The sequence below is a fragment of the Trematomus bernacchii genome, unplaced genomic scaffold (genome assembly GCF_902827165.1).
Source record: "Trematomus bernacchii unplaced genomic scaffold, fTreBer1.1, whole genome shotgun sequence".
In the NCBI taxonomy this organism is placed as follows: domain Eukaryota; kingdom Metazoa; phylum Chordata; class Actinopteri; order Perciformes; family Nototheniidae; genus Trematomus; species Trematomus bernacchii.
This window is the reverse complement of record NW_022987315.1, coordinates 15,775-32,265: the sequence shown is the minus strand read 5'-3', so window position 1 is coordinate 32,265 and position 16,491 is coordinate 15,775. Positions and strand designations below refer to the sequence as shown.

At 47.0% G+C, this 16,491-nt stretch overlaps 1 protein-coding gene across 1 annotated transcript; it reads right to left on the bottom strand.

Moving 5' to 3' along the window:
• Window positions 1-266: 266 nt before the first annotated feature.
• Window positions 267-16,077, bottom strand: slain2 (SLAIN motif family, member 2; the record flags this gene model as incomplete). Its single annotated transcript, XM_034126490.1, is given in 4 exon segments — window positions 267-470; window positions 1,533-1,673; window positions 9,003-9,145; window positions 15,256-16,077. Coding segments are annotated over 4 exon segments (874 nt in total), but the record flags the coding sequence as incomplete, so codon positions are not given.
• Between the last annotated feature and the right edge of the window lie 414 nt (window positions 16,078-16,491).

The following is a 16,491-nucleotide window of genomic DNA, read 5'->3' as shown; positions in this document are numbered from 1 at the left end:
AGAGAGGAGGAGAGAAGAGAGGAGAGAGAGAGAGAGAGAGAGAGAGAGAGAGAGAGAGAGAGAGAGAGAGAGAGAGAGAGACACAGAGAGAGAGAGAGAGAGACAGACACACACTTTTTTTTGTTTTGTTCTAGCTGGTAAAAAGGGGGCTTTGTCTAACAGCATGTGCTGGGCCTGGGTAGCCCGTCAGGTTAACCCCAGCTGTCACCAAAGCAACTGGATCTCTTTGAACACGTGACCCCCAGCGCCCTGTGTCCTGTACTCACTCTCCTCCTGCATGCGGGCCAGGATCTGCACGTCCGTCACGTCGTTCAGCTTGTACGTGTTGGACGAGCCCACCGAGTCCTCATCCATCTCCGAGGTGCTCAGCTCGCTGTCCACTGAGGACTGGGGGCTGAGGGGGGGGGGGTTCCTCTCCTCCACCACCACTGCTGCTGCTGCTGCTTCTGCTGCCGTGTTCCTCTGGTGGGCTGCAGGACACGGGACAGTTAGAGACATTAAACAACAACAACAACAACAACAACAACCTCCTACAGACATCTTGGAGTTATCTGTTTTAAATTGGGCAAACAGAGAAGCTTCTGTTCTGGAACATATCATATTCTAATGACATGTTTATAGACTTTTTGCACTACTTTTTTATTTTGTATTTTATTAAATATGTTGCATTGTGGGAGGAGCTCAGGTCAGGAGAATGTCATTGCCATTTCTGCACTGAAGCTGCTGAGCACATGATGATAACACCTTTGAATCTAGAGAATGCAATTCCTGAATACAGTGCGGTGGGAATGCTTGTAGAAAGTCGGAGCAGATCAAAAGGTAGCAGAACATAGTGAACTGAACAGCAGCAGTGTGCCGAGTGTGTCACACAACAGGTCCAGTCTAATGCTGACGCTATTTATTGATTCTGCATTATGTTATTATAACAATGATGGATCAGAGAGGACCGTACAGCAGGTGCCTTCAGGGTCATGTGACCTCTGGCTGTTTCTCAGGCCCAATTCCAAACCGCCCCCTACACACTACCTCTCCGTTTGCACGTTCACGTGGAGGGTCCGCCACAGTAAGTGCTGTTCCAAACCAACGAGTGTGGAGGGGGAGTGGCTTATCAAGCCCTCCAACATTAACTGATAAACAGCACGACAAGAGACATTTAGTATCGTCATACAGATGTTAACAACTTCATGGTTACCTCGTATTGTTATTAACTCAGGATCGTACGCTCCTGTTTGGTCTAGAAAACGGTAAGAGTTGTGTTTATTCACAGACCGTTGCAAAAACTAAGCAGCAGATTTTCGGAGTATTATATTAGTTATTTTGAATCCAAGAGATGCTGATTTGAAACCGTTGTTATGAAAAGTTCTGTCATTTCCTGTTTCAGCCGGAGAGAGGAGAGTTGGTCCCAAAGCTGCTGCTGTTTTTACACCCTCCGTCTGAGAGGAGGAGCCTCGTTCAGCTGAGAGTGAGACTACAGACGGAGGGGGAGTGGGTATGTGTGAGGTTTGGAACCTCAGTGATGTGCAGACAGGTACCTGCGTTGCCGGGCAGGAGCTGCTGCCGGCTGAGGTGCCCCCTGCTGGGCGTGGAGGAGGGGGAGCTGAAGCCACTGCTGTAGGGGCTGCTGTAGCTCTGCTGGTGCACCGGGCTGCTGTACAGGGAGCGCTGCCTGTTAGCTACAGAGACACAGGACAACAGGAGGGAGTCAGAGAGAGACCACATCAGGAGAGAGAGACAACATCAGGAGAGAGAGACAACATCAGGAGAGAGAGACAACATCAGGAGAGAGAGAGACAACATCAGGAGAGAGAGACAACATCAGGAGAGAGAGACAACATCAGGAGAGAGAGACAACATCAGGAGAGAGAGAGACAACATCAGGAGAGAGAGACAACATCAGGAGAGAGAGACAACATCAGGAGAGAGAGAGACAACATCAGGAGAGAGAGACAACATCAGGAGAGAGAGACAACATCAGGAGAGAGACAACACCAGGAGAGAGAGAGACAACATCAGGAGAGAGAGAGACAACATCAGGAGAGAGACAACATCAGGAGAGAGAGACAACATCAGGAGAGAGAGAGAACATCAGGAGAGAGAGACAACATCAGGAGAGAGACAACATCTGGAGAGAGAGAGAACATCAGGAGAGAGAGAGACAATCAGGAGAGAGAGACAACATCAGGAGAGAGACAACATCTGGAGAGAGAGACAACATCAGGAGAGAGAGACAACATCAGGAGAGTGTTCAGTGTGCGTTCAGTGTGCGCTCAGTGTGTGTTCAGTGTGCGTTCAGTGTGCGTTCAGTGTGCGCTCAGTGTGCGTTCAGTGTGCGCTCAGTGTGCGTTCAGTGTGCGCTCAGTGTGCGCTCAGTGTGCGCTCAGTGTGCGCTCAGTGTGCGTTCAGTGTGCGTTCAGTGTGCGCTCAGTGTGCGTTCAGTGTGCGTTCAGTGTGCGCTCAGTGGGCGCTCAGTGTGCGTTCAGTGTGCGTTCAGTGTGCGCTCAGTGTGCGCTCAGTGTGCGCTCAGTGTGCGTTCAGTGGGCGCTCAGTGGGCGCTCAGTGTGCGCTCAGTGTGCGCTCAGTGTGCGCTCAGTGTGCGTTCAGTGTGCGTTCAGTGTGCGTTCAGTGTGCGTTCAGTGTGCGCTCAGTGTGCGTTCAGTGTGCGTTCAGTGTGCGTTCAGTGTGCGCTCAGTGTGCGTTCAGTGTGCGTTCAGTGTGCGTTCAGTGTGCGTTCAGTGTGCGCTCAGTGGGCGCTCAGTGTGCGTTCAGTGTGCGTTCAGTGAGCGCTCAGTGGGCGCTCAGTGTGCGCTCAGTGTGCGTTCAGTGTGCGTTCAGTGTGCGTTCAGTGTGCGTTCAGTGTGCGTTCAGTGTGCGTTCAGTGAGCGTTCAGTGTGCGTTCAGTGTGCGCTCAGTGTGCGTTCAGTGTGCGCTCAGTGTGCGTTCAGTGTGCGCTCAGTGTGCGCTCAGTGTGCGCTCAGTGTGCGTTCAGTGTGCGCTCAGTGGGCGGTCAGTGTGCGCTCAGTGTGCGTTCAGTGTGCGTTCAGTGTGCGCTCAGTGTGCGCTCAGTGTGCGTTCAGTGTGCGTTCAGTGTGCGTTCAGTGTGTGTTCAGTGTGTGTTCAGTGTGTGTTCAGTCTGTTAAAGCAGCAGAGCGTGGGTCTGATTCAGAGTCAAACAGCATCACTAAGAATCGTCAGCATTGAGAACAGAACAATAACACAGTGTGTGAGATCAGACTCTCCGTCATGAGATCAGACTCTCACACACTGAACAATGAACCAGCAGCTCTTTATGAAGCGGGAACAGATACACTGAGCGTCCTGCCTCCCTGATGTTACGCAAGATAAAGTAGAAGCATTACATTAACTAATGTTATAGCCAGGGGTGCACACAACTTCCTCAGTGAGGTACTCAGATGAGTACCTGGAGTCAGTGTTTGGTACTCCAACTTCTGGCTCCCCTCAAAGTTCCCATGAAGCCCTCTGTATCGCGAATGTCAACGGGGGGGGGGGGGGGGGGGGGTTTGGTAGTGGAGTACAGAGCTTCGTGACCACAGAGCGTGTGAATGTTGTGATCAGCTGTTTAGTCACAGATCGCTCGCCTGGTACAGACTGCTATGAAAATGATGGGGGTTAAAAAACACCCATCTCTCAAACATATATGAGCAGTCCATGATCAGAGAGGCACAACACATGGTGTCTGATCCCCCCCACACACTCCACCCAGAACTCCAGCTGCTACCTTCTGGTGGAAGATCCAGGGTTCCCAAGAGCAGAACCGCTATAAGCTCTCATTCCTACCTATGTTCATTGAGCTTCTTAACATTCACATGTAATGAAATGCACTTGTTAAATGTTGGCCATGAGGGTTGTTGTGCAATAGGTCGCCATTGTCAGTATGTGCGTCTGTGTTTGTTCAAACGGTGTATGACTGATGATATGTGAATGTATTTGAATGTTTACTATGTTTGTATATGTACATGTATGTGGAACTGCAGTCCAGAACAAATGTCCTTACGGGGACAATAAAGTATATCGTATGGTATCACTGTCTCAGAGGTGTAATGGTTAATGTTCCTCTCTGGTGTTTACTCAGCTGACTAGAAGCATCTTTCTAGGATCTGCTGCTCCTCCTGCTCTCTGCCATCTGTAAACACATCTTAGTGTGTTGGTACATAAACACTCTGCACGTGCTTCTGTGTGTCAGAGGTCATTAGATAACAGCAGCAGCTCAACGTCACCAGAGACACACAGGTCCAAAGGGACAGAAACAAACTGTCCTCAAACAAGAAGTCAGGAGAGAGAAGAGATGTGTGAGATATGAAAGGATATCAGAGTCAGGGTTCCTGAGGTACGAACTGTGCTCTCTAAACACATCGAGCTTTGCTTCATATACAACTACAAAGGAAACGATCGTGTTCAGAGAGAGCGTCACAAGAGGAGAGACAACAGAGAGGCTTCTGTGGACAAGAAGCACAAAGAGAGGAGGGTTACACATGGAGAGAGGAGGAGGAGGAGAGAGAGAGAGGAGGAGAGAGAGGAGGGTTACACATGGAGAGAGGAGGAGGAGGAGGAGGAGGAGGAGAGAGAGGAGGAAGAACGTGAGGTTAAATAGGAGGTCAGCTGTCGAAGCAGGAGCATGGAAACAACCAGAGAGCTTCAGACACACACACACACACACACTCCTGTCATGGTGTGTTAGAGTGACCCAGCCTTTGTGTGGGCACTCCCTGTTTGACTCTGATCACTTATATAACCTCAGGGAGGTGTGACTCACACACTGAACTTCATCCATCCCATAATCCTCAGCAGGAGCCTCGGCCCGTTGTCTGGGACATCAGAGAGCTAACAACTCAAAGAAATGGTTCTGCTACGAATGACCAACACAAAGTGAGAGAGAGCTCCTCTGGTCTGAAGCTCATTGATTCACCAGACAGAGAATACTAGTTGTTGTGGAAGTGTTGCACCATGAGGGTGTTCGGTATCAGGGTGTGTGTGTGTGTGTGTGTGTGTGTGTGTGGGGGGGGGTATTTGAGAGGGTGACGTGATCCTGCAGCACCTGATGAGATCACTGAGAACAAACAGAGGAGATTGAGTCATCAGCCGAATAAAGAACTTTGTGTATTCATTTATGGTTTTATTTTCTTCCCAAATATTCTAAGACACATTATTTTAATTATTATTACTTCAGTCATTTTTCTTTGACACAAGGGCAGCTTTAGCCCTCCATAATACAAGGATAAGAAAGAGAGAAATAGTTCTGTGTGAGTTTTGATAAAAGTCGCATTGCTGCAATCCTGATTTAAATAAAGGTATCATCCCAGGGTGATTGTCAAAGCTCAGTATCTGTGTGTGTGTCTGTGTCTGTGTGTGTGTGTGTGTGTGTGTGTGTCTGTGTGTGTCTGTGTCTGTGTCTGTGTGTGTCTGTGTCTGTGTCTGTGTGTGTCTGTGTCTGTGTGTGTGTGTGTCTGTGTGTGTCTGTGTCTGTGTGTGTGCAGGTGTCACATGGACATGCCGGGGTGAAACTGGCGGCTCAGTTTAGCCGAGGGTCGTTTATAATTAGAGACAGAGAGAGAGAGAGAGAGAGAGGAGAGGAGAGGGTCCCTGAGGTCTGTTTGAGGGGAAGGGGATTCAGGAGGAAGAGGGTGAGGGTCACATGTGCATTTATTTTAGATCTGACCAAAATAATAAAAGATTCTGGAGTTACTTTCCTCTCAGAGTTCCTGACGGTGACGAGAGCACCCTGCAGAGTGGGTTGAGCTATACTTCACATTAGGACGCACTAAAGCTCTACAAAGAGTAGGAACAAAAGAGTGCAACCTCAGACACAGCATCACACTTCCTGTTTGGAAGATAACACTTTTTCTGAATTCTGTATTCTTTCAGAACTTTTCAGAAATACTGATTTTTTTTATCAAACTCACTTTTGGTCAGATCTTAAAAACAATGTGTGTGTGCCGCTTCTCCTCTTCCTGTGTGCAGCAGGCACATCGCACATCGGCAACATTTACTCAAAACCGCCAAGAAACAACTTTATTTTGATGCTTTTTCTGTTGTCATATTTAACCTGTAAATCAATTGAATGCAAAATGCATGCGACCTAGTTTCCATGTTGTTAAATGTGGCACTCCGTTTACTTTCATCTACAAAACCTTTCTACATTCTCTGACTCTCTGTTTCGTCATGTTGAAGCTTTCTATAAGAATGGAGCTGAACACACGGGAGCGTTCACTGTCCTCAGAGGGTCTCAGTGCGCAGCCTGACTCAGACTCTTCCAGATTCTGCTGAGTCATGCAGACTCATCACCTGTCGCTCTGCTCTGAGCACCAGGTGATGAGTCATGCAGACTCATCACCTGTCGCTCTGCTCTGAGCACCAGGTGATGAGTCATGCAGACTCATCACCTGGTGCTCTGCTCTGAGCACCAGGTGATGGCTCCTGTCACACACTGCTGTTCTCCTGCTGGGGTCACAGTGCTGCTGCAGTACAGTGATGTAGCTAATGTGTTGATGACAATAAAAGCCTTGAATCTAGTGAACATGTAGTAAACTGGGAGCAGTGGTGTCTTGTTGTTGGACGGGGGCTTCTTTTGACACTAGAACTGCAATATGTGGAATAAAACACATGTCCATACAGTCCTACTGTGTTTCATTTTGCACTATTTTTATTTTGTCTTATGTCCTTTATATAATATGTTGCTCTGTTGGAGGAGCCTGTGACCTCAGATTGTCATTGATATATCTACACTGCAGCTACGAGCACATGATGATAAAAGCCTTGAACCTTGAGAACACACTGCGGCTATACGACTTCCAGTTATTTGGTGTAAGGGATCAGCGTTTGTTACCCGACATGGTGAGGTCCAGTGACTGTGTGTAGTGGAGCAGCGTACCTGACATGGTGAGGTCCAGTGACTGTGTGTATCGGAGCAGCGTACCTGACATGGTGAGGTCCAGTGACTGTGTGTATCGGAGCAGCGTACCTGACATGGTGAGGTCCAGTGACTGTGTGTATCAGAGCAGCGTACCTGACATGGTGAGGTCCAGTGACTGTGTGTATCAGAGCAGCGTACCTGACATGGTGAGGTCCAGTGACTGTGTGTATCAGAGCAGCGTACCTGACATGGTGAGGTCCAGTGACTGTGTGTATCAGAGCAGCGTACCTGACATGGTGAGGTCCAGTGACTGTGTGTAGTGGAGCAGCGTACCTGACATGGTGAGGTCCAGTGACTGTGTGTATCGGAGCAGCGTACCTGACATGGTGAGGTCCAGTGACTGTGTGTAGTGGAGCAGCGTACCTGACATGGTGAGGTCCAGTGACTGTGTGTAGTGGAGCAGCGTACCTGACATGGTGAGGTCCAGTGACTGTGTGTATCGGAGCAGCGTACCTGACATGGTGAGGTCCAGTGACTGTGTGTATCAGAGCAGCGTACCTGACATGGTGAGGTCCAGTGACTGTGTGTATCAGAGCAGCGTACCTGACATGGTGAGGTCCAGTGACTGTGTGTATCAGAGCAGCGTACCTGACATGGTGAGGTCCAGTGACTGTGTGTATCAGAGCAGCGTACCTGACATGGTGAGGTCCAGTGACTGTGTGTATCAGAGCAGCGTACCTGACATGGTGAGGTCCAGTGACTGTGTGTAGCGGAGCAGCGTACCTGACATGGTGAGGTCCAGTGACTGTGTGTATCGGAGCAGCGTACCTGACATGGTGAGGTCCAGTGACTGTGTGTAGTGGAGCAGCGTACCTGACATGGTGAGGTCCAGTGACTGTGTGTAACGGAGCAGCGTACCTGACATGGTGAGGTCCAGTGACTGTGTGTAGTGGAGCAGCGTACCTGACATGGTGAGGTCCAGTGACTGTGTGTATCGGAGCAGCGTACCTGACATGGTGAGGTCCAGTGACTGTGTGTATCAGAGCAGCGTACCTGACATGGTGAGGTCCAGTGACTGTGTGTATCAGAGCAGCGTACCTGACATGGTGAGGTCCAGTGACTGTGTGTATCAGAGCAGCGTACCTGACATGGTGAGGTCCAGTGACTGTGTGTATCAGAGCAGCGTACCTGACATGGTGAGGTCCAGTGACTGTGTGTATCAGAGCAGCGTACCTGACATGGTGAGGTCCAGTGACTGTGTGTATCAGAGCAGCGTACCTGACATGGTGAGGTCCAGTGGCTGTGTGTAGCGGAGCAGCGTACCTGAGATGGTGAGGTCCAGTGGCTGTGTGTAGCGGAGCAGCGTACCTGAGATGGTGAGGTCCAGTGGCTGTGTGTAGCGGAGCAGCGTACCTGACATGGTGAGGGTCCAGTGACTGTGTGTAGCGGAGCAGCGTACCTGACATGGTGAGGTCCAGTGGCTGTGTGTAGCGGAGCAGCGTACCTGAGATGGTGAGGTCCAGTGGCTGTGTGTAGCGGAGCAGCGTACCTGAGATGGTGAGGTCCAGTGGCTGTGTGTAGCGGAGCAGCGTACCTGACATGGTGAGGTCCAGTGACTGTGTGTAGCGGAGCAGCGTACCTGACATGGTGAGGTCCAGTGGCTGTGTGTAGCGGAGCAGCGTACCTGAGATGGTGAGGTCCAGTGGCTGTGTGTAGCGGAGCAGCGTACCTGACATGGTGAGGTCCAGTGACTGTGTGTAGCGGAGCAGCGTACCTGAGATGGTGAGGTCCAGTGACTGTGTGTAGCGGAGCAGCGTACCTGAGATGGTGAGGTCCAGTGACTGTGTGTAGCGGAGCAGCGTACCTGACATGGTGAGGTCCAGTGACTGTGTGTATCAGAGCAGCGTACCTGACATGGTGAGGTCCAGTGACTGTGTGTAGTGGAGCAGCGTACCTGACATGGTGAGGTCCAGTGACTGTGTGTAGCGGAGCAGCGTACCTGACATGGTGAGGTCCAGTGACTGTGTGTAGTGGAGCAGCGTACCTGACACGGTGAGGTCCAGTGACTGTGTGTATCAGAGCAGCGTACCTGACACGGTGAGGTCCAGTGACTGTGTGTATCAGAGCAGCGTACCTGACATGGTGAGGTCCAGGCGGTGCAGCAGAGAGCGTTTGGCCGACTCCATCTCCGGGCTGGGGTTGTCCAGAGTCTGTCTGCACCACACCATGGGGCTCAGAGCCTTCTGCAGGGGGCTGTCCAGCTTCGCCTCGTACAGCCTGAACACACAGGGGTACACACATCCTTTACTCAAGTAGAAGTACAGATACTCGTGTTTAAAAGTACCGACTAAACTTCTTTACTCAAGTCAAAGTAAAGAAGTATGGGCTTTGAAATGTACTTAAGTAAAAAGTACCCATAACTACCAGCTGTTTAAAGAGTACCTGTGTCTGGGATGTTTCTTAAATCATATTCAAGTAGAAAGCATCATTGAACTACATGTGATTGATTTAGCTGAATGATAACTGAACCCATGAGGCATGTACCTCACCTCTAGTGAGGGTATGTTTCTCTGCATGTGGCCCTCAGTGAGAACAGTGTGGACGCCCTGCTCTAGAGGGCTCTAGTGGACTCTCTCTCTCTCTCTCTCTCTCCACGTGGCAGAGGACAGTGCACAGTCAGCTGCAGAAAACGTTCAGATGAACCCTCTTTAGAGCCAACAACAGTCACTGGGTTCACTGCAGTCCGCTGTGGGGATTCAGGAACACACACATTTTAGGAAATAAAGAAACACACTACTAGAGCTGGCCACTACTTCCTGTTCCTCTGTGGACGTCTATCCTCGCCCATTGTGCAGAGACATGCTGTGGAGCGGCTGAGAGGAGTCTGTTCATGATGAGAGGAGAGTCTCTCTGTTCACAACACAATGAGCATCATTCAGAGAGGAGTCCCCCAGCCGCAGTGTGTGTGTATGTGTGTGTGTGTGTGTGTGTGTGTGTGTGTCTGTGTCTGTGTCTGTGTCTGTGTGTGTGTGTGTGTGTGTGTGTGTGTGTGTGTGTGTGCAGCACTGTGACCCCAGCAGGAGAACAGCAGTGTGTGACAGGACTCATCACCTGGTGCTCAGAGCAGAGCGACAGGTGATGAGTCTGCATGACTCAGCAGAATCTGGAAGAGTCTGATGTGAACACAAAGTGTGTCAGGATGTCCCTCTGAGGACAGTGACGTCAACACTTTAGCTTTCAGAGGAATCCTCCCTCCACAAAATGCTCCTCCTGAATCCTGCACACAGAGGACGTCTCTAAGTGCTGACTGTCAGATATGATGTACCTCTGGAAGAAGCTTTAGCATCCGGTGCTACGCCCTAAGGATGCTCATTAGATACATAAAGAGATAACAGGCAGCTTCAGCATCCAGAAAGGACTCTTTAAAGTAGAGACACTACATACTGATATACACCTGAACATCAGCAGGAGAGCACTCTTTAAAGTAGAGACACTACATACTGATATACACCTGAACATCAGCAGGAGAGGACTCTTTAAAGTAGAGACACTACATACTGATATACACCTGAACATCAGCAGGAGAGGACTCTTTAAAGTAGAGACACTACACACTGATATACACCTGAACATCAGCAGGAGAGGACTCTTTAAAGTAGAGACACTACATACTGATATACACCTGAACATCAGCAGGAGAGGACTCTTTAAAGTAGAGACACTACACACTGATATACACCTGAACATCAGCAGGAGAGGACTCTTTAAAGTAGAGACACTACATACTGATATACACCTGAACATCAGCAGGAGAGGACTCTTTAAAGTAGAGACACTGAATACTGATATACACCTGAACATCAGCAGGAGAGGACTCTTTAAAGTAGAGACACTACATACTGATATACACCTGAACATCAGCAGGAGAGGACTCTTTAAAGTAGAGACACTACATACTGATATACACCTGAACATCAGCAGGAGAGGACTCTTTAAAGTAGAGACACTACATACTGATATACACCTGAACATCAGCAGGAGAGGACTCTTTAAAGTAGAGACACTACATACTGATATACACCTGAACATCAGCAGGAGAGAACTCTTTAAAGTAGAGACACTACACACTGATATACACCTGAACATCAGCAGGAGAGGACTCTTTAAAGTAGAGACACTACATACTGATATACACCTGAACATCAGCAGGAGAGGACTCTTTAAAGTAGAGACACTACACACTGATATACACCTGAACATCAGCAGGAGAGGACTCTTTAAAGTAGAGACACTACACACTGATATACACCTGAACATCAGCAGGAGAGGACTCTTTAAAGTAGAGATACTACATACTGATACACACCTGAACATCAGCAGGAGAGGACTCTTTAAAGTAGAGACAATACATACTGATATACACCTGAACATCAGCAGGAGAGGACTCTTTAAAGTAGAGACACTACATACTGATATACACCTGAACATCAGCAGGAGAGGACTCTTTAAAGTAGAGACACTACATACTGATATACACCTGAACATCAGCAGGAGAGGACTCTTTAAAGTAGAGACACTACATACTGATATACACCTGAACATCAGCAGGAGAGGACTCTTTAAAGTAGAGACACTACATACTGATATACACCTGAACATCAGCAGGAGAGGACTCTTTAAAGTAGAGACACTACATACTGATATACACCTGAACATCAGCAGGAGAGGACTCTTTAAAGTAGAGATACTACATACTGATATACACCTGAACATCAGCAGGAGAGGACTCTTTAAAGTAGAGACACCACATACTGATATACACCTGAACATCAGCAGGAGAGGACTCTTTAAAGTAGAGACACTACATACTGATATACACCTGAACATCAGCAGGGAGGACTCTTTAAAGTAGAGACACTACATACTGATATACACCTGAACATCAGCAGGAGAGGACTCTTTAAAGTAGAGACACTACATACTGATATACACCTGAACATCAGCAGGAGAGGACTCTTTAAAGTAGAGACACTACATACTGATATACACCTGAACATCAGCAGGAGAGGACTCTTTAAAGTAGAGACACTACATACTGATATACACCTGAACATCAGCAGGAGAGGACTCTTTAAAGTAGAGACACTACATACTGATATACACCTGAACATCAGCAGGAGAGGACTCTTTAAAGTAGAGACACTACATACTGATATACACCTGAACATCAGCAGGAGAGGACTCTTTAAAGTAGAGACACTACATACTGATATACACCTGAACATCAGCAGGAGAGGACTCTTTAAAGTAGAGACACTACATACTGATATACACCTGAACATCAGCAGGAGAGGACTCTTTAAAGTAGAGACACTACATACTGATATACACCTGAACATCAGCAGGAGAGGACTCTTTAAAGTAGAGACACCACATACTGATATACACCTGAACATCAGCAGGAGAGGACTCTTTAAAGTAGAGACACTACATACTGATATACACCTGAACATCAGCAGGGGAGGACTCTTTAAAGTAGAGACACTACATACTGATATACACCTGAACATCAGCAGGAGAGGACTCTTTAAAGTAGAGACACTACATACTGATATACACCTGAACATCAGCAGGAGAGGACTCTTTAAAGTAGAGACACTACATACTGATATACACCTGAACATCAGCAGGAGAGGACTCTTTAAAGTAGAGACACTACATACTGATATACACCTGAACATCAGCAGGAGAGGACTCTTTAAAGTAGAGACACTACATACTGATATACACCTGAACATCAGCAGGAGAGGACTCTTTAAAGTAGAGACACTACATACTGATATACACCTGAACATCAGCAGGAGAGGACTCTTTAAAGTAGAGACACTACATACTGATATACACCTGAACATCAGCAGGAGAGGACTCTTTAAAGTAGAGACACTACATACTGATATACACCTGATCATCAGCAGGAGAGGACTCTTTAAAGTAGAGACACTACATACTGATATACACCTGAACATCAGCAGGAGAGGACTCTTTAAAGTAGAGACACCACATACTGATATACACCTGAACATCAGCAGGAGAGGACTCTTTAAAGTAGAGACACTACATACTGATACACACCTGAACATCAGCAGGAGAGGACTCTTTAAAGTAGAGACACTACATACTGATATACACCTGAACATCAGCAGGGGAGGACTCTTTAAAGTAGAGACACTACATACTGATATACACCTGAACATCAGCAGGAGAGGACTCTTTAAAGTAGAGACACTACATACTGATATACACCTGAACATCAGCAGGGGAGGACTCTTTAAAGTAGAGACACTACATACTGATATACACCTGAACATCAGCAGGAGAGGACTCTTTAAAGTAGAGACACTACATACTGATATACACCTGAACATCAGCAGGAGAGGACTCTTTAAAGTAGAGACACTACATACTGATATACACCTGAGCATCAGCAGGAGAGGACTCTTTAAAGTAGAGACACTACATACTGATATACACCTGAACATCAGCAGGAGAGGACTCTTTAAAGTAGAGACACTACATACTGATATACACCTGAGCATCAGCAGGAGAGGACTCTTTAAAGTAGAGACACTACATACTGATATACACCTGAACTTGAACACAGTAGGGCCTCTTTAAACGTTGGTCACATGATAACCCCTGTATTCAGTTTAAGACAGGACGTTTTGAGGCTTACAATCTAACATCTCATCAGATCAAGAGGACGCTCAGTGATGGGGAAGTTACTTATGTGAGAGGATAACAAAGTAAGGGCTGATAACACACACTTCACATCCTCTCCAGCCTTTGTCTCCATGATGTAAACACAGAGATGATGATCAGCTGTTTCAGGCGGACAGCATTCCTTCCTACGCCACCACAACCTTTCATCCTCAGAGCTGCAGAGCTTCAGGCTGAGAGCCAGGAGAGGAGAGGAGAAGAAGAAGAACATGGCTGCCTCTCCTCAGGCAAGAGAACAGCCTCCAGAGAAACACCCTGACCTCCTGACACCAGCACTACTACACAATAACAACACAACAACAACACATGACCCTCAGGCAGTCCTTTACTAAGGGTAGCTACAGCTGGAGTTCATACATCAAAGTGTAAAATGGGGGAATGTTAAAACCCAAATCTAGCTAGCTATAACGTTTATGAGTTTATGAACCAATAAGAAAAACTATTCTCTTGTCATTGAGTTCACTTTTTTGAGGTTACTTCCCGAACAAGAGACACGAAGGCAAGGTGGGGGTCTCCTTGACCTCATGGAAACTACTGAGGACCTGAGGTGTGAAGTAACTAAGTACATTTACTCAAGTTCAATTTGAAGTTACTTGTACTTTAATTGAGTATTTCAATGTTTTGCTACTTCTACTCCTCTACAGTTCAGAGGTAAATGGTGTACTTCTACTCCACTACATGTATTTAATACCTTTAGTTACTTCACAGATGTGGATGAATGATGTGAAATATAATCAAGTGTTAAATCAGACTTTAGTTCCACCTGGAGTAAATCCACAAGCTACCCTGCAGTATACAAAGTCATTCAAACTAGCTGCACCTTTACCAGCTTTGAGAACACTTTCATGATCAATCATTATAAAACATATCATATATATTATTCTGAAATGGACCAATCTGCACAATGACTACTTTTACTGTCGCTACTTTCACTATATTTTGATGAGAATACTTTTCTACTTTCACTTGAGGAACATTTTGAATGCAGGACTTTTACTGTAACAGAGTATTCCTACACTCTGGTACTTCTACTTTTACTCAAGTACAAGATCTGAGTACTTCTACTTTTACTCAAGAACAAGAACTGAGTACTTCTACTTTTACTCAAGTACAAGATCTGAGTACTTCTACTTTTACTCAAGAACAAGATCTGAGTACTTCTACTTTTACTCAAGAACAAGATCTGAGTACTTCTACTTTTACTCAAGCTCAAGATCTGAGTACTTCTACTTTTACTCAAGACCTGAGTACTTCTACTTTTACTCAAGACCTGAGTACTTCTACTTTTACTCAAGACCTGAGTACTTCTACTTTTACACAAGACCTGAGTACTTCTACTTTTACACAAGACCTGAGTACTTCTACTTTTACACAAGACCTGAGTACTTCTCCCACCTCTGCTGAGTATTATGAGTTGTCTGGAGCAGCTGTTAATTATAGTACTTGAGTTATATACTTAGTACTTTGACACTCCTGAAATAATGCAAAGCCTGTCTGTAATGATCCACAGAGATCACCAACATGACTTCATGGAAACTCCTGAGGAAGAGAGGGGTGTTTAGAGCAGCTGTTCCCCGGCAGGGAGCCTCCAGACCCGGCCTGTCACTCACCAGCTGTCCTCGTCTTCGTGGAGACAGTCCATGTCCTCTAGGTCCAGGATCTCCACCTCGTCCAGGATCGACGTCTCCCCCTCGTCAGCAGCAGGGAAAGTATCCGAATATAGTGAGTTCCTGGCGGACACCGAGGCTCCGGCCGAAGCCCCTTCATAGGGCCTCCGGAAGCTGATGCCGTCGTAGGAGAGTCTGGGGCTCCGGCTGTTCTCCAGCAGACCCCCGGGGAACAGAGGGTCGTACCCGGCGCTGTGGGGCCTGTGGGCGGCCAGGGGACCGGACGATCTGCTCCGGAGCTGCTCGTTCTGCTGCTCCAGCTTCTTCACCAGGTCCTGGAGCTTCCGCACCTCCAGGTCCGCGTTGATGTTCGAGTTGATGTCCTCCATATCGGGGGAAAAGGGAAGGAGTGGTGGGGTGTTTTCACCGGTTCTCCCTCGAAAAGGTTCTCTCTGTTACCGACGGTTTTACGGAGGTGGTCTTTTAACCGGTTCTCCCTCTCTCTTAGTCTCTGGTTCTCCTTACCTCCGTGTTTCGGGAGGACACCGTGTTGTTTCCCGGACTTAAGGAGCTCCTCCGCGCCGTCATCTCCTCCTCGGAGTTTCGGGCAGGGTCGGAGCCATTTTCACAACACTCCTCGTCACCAACTGAAGACCAACAGGCGGCGGCTCGCTGCGTCATCGCGCACAGGGCCGGGGGCGCGCACGTAACCAACACCTATTTTCGCGTGCACGGATGTCTACTGTACAAATCAACAGGGTTTTCATTGTTTTGATTCAGAGTCGGGTTTATACAGTAGAGGTACACATAAATAACAATAAAGTAGTAGTTATTTTCTGAATTCTGAAACCCAACATTTTATTTTTTGGTTGTATTCAATTTCAATTATATTTTGTTACTGTACATTTGTATTTCAACATGTATATTTTCTACTTTTTTAATGCTATTTTCTTTCTATTTGAGACATTTACATTTTGAATTGTTCATTTCAAGTCTTTTTATTTCTCTATTGTGCAATGCCATGTCATGTTATGCTGCTGCAACGCAAACATTCCCCACATTGGGATCAATAAAGTCCTTCTCTTCTTATCTTATCCCAAAAATGTTCTCATGTGTCCCTAATCCTCTTCTGTATTTTTACACATGAATTAAAGTGGATTTTCTTTTAACTCAGCATTTAGCTAATCAAACAATTAATTATTCATTTATGTTACTATGTATTTAGAATTCAATTATTAA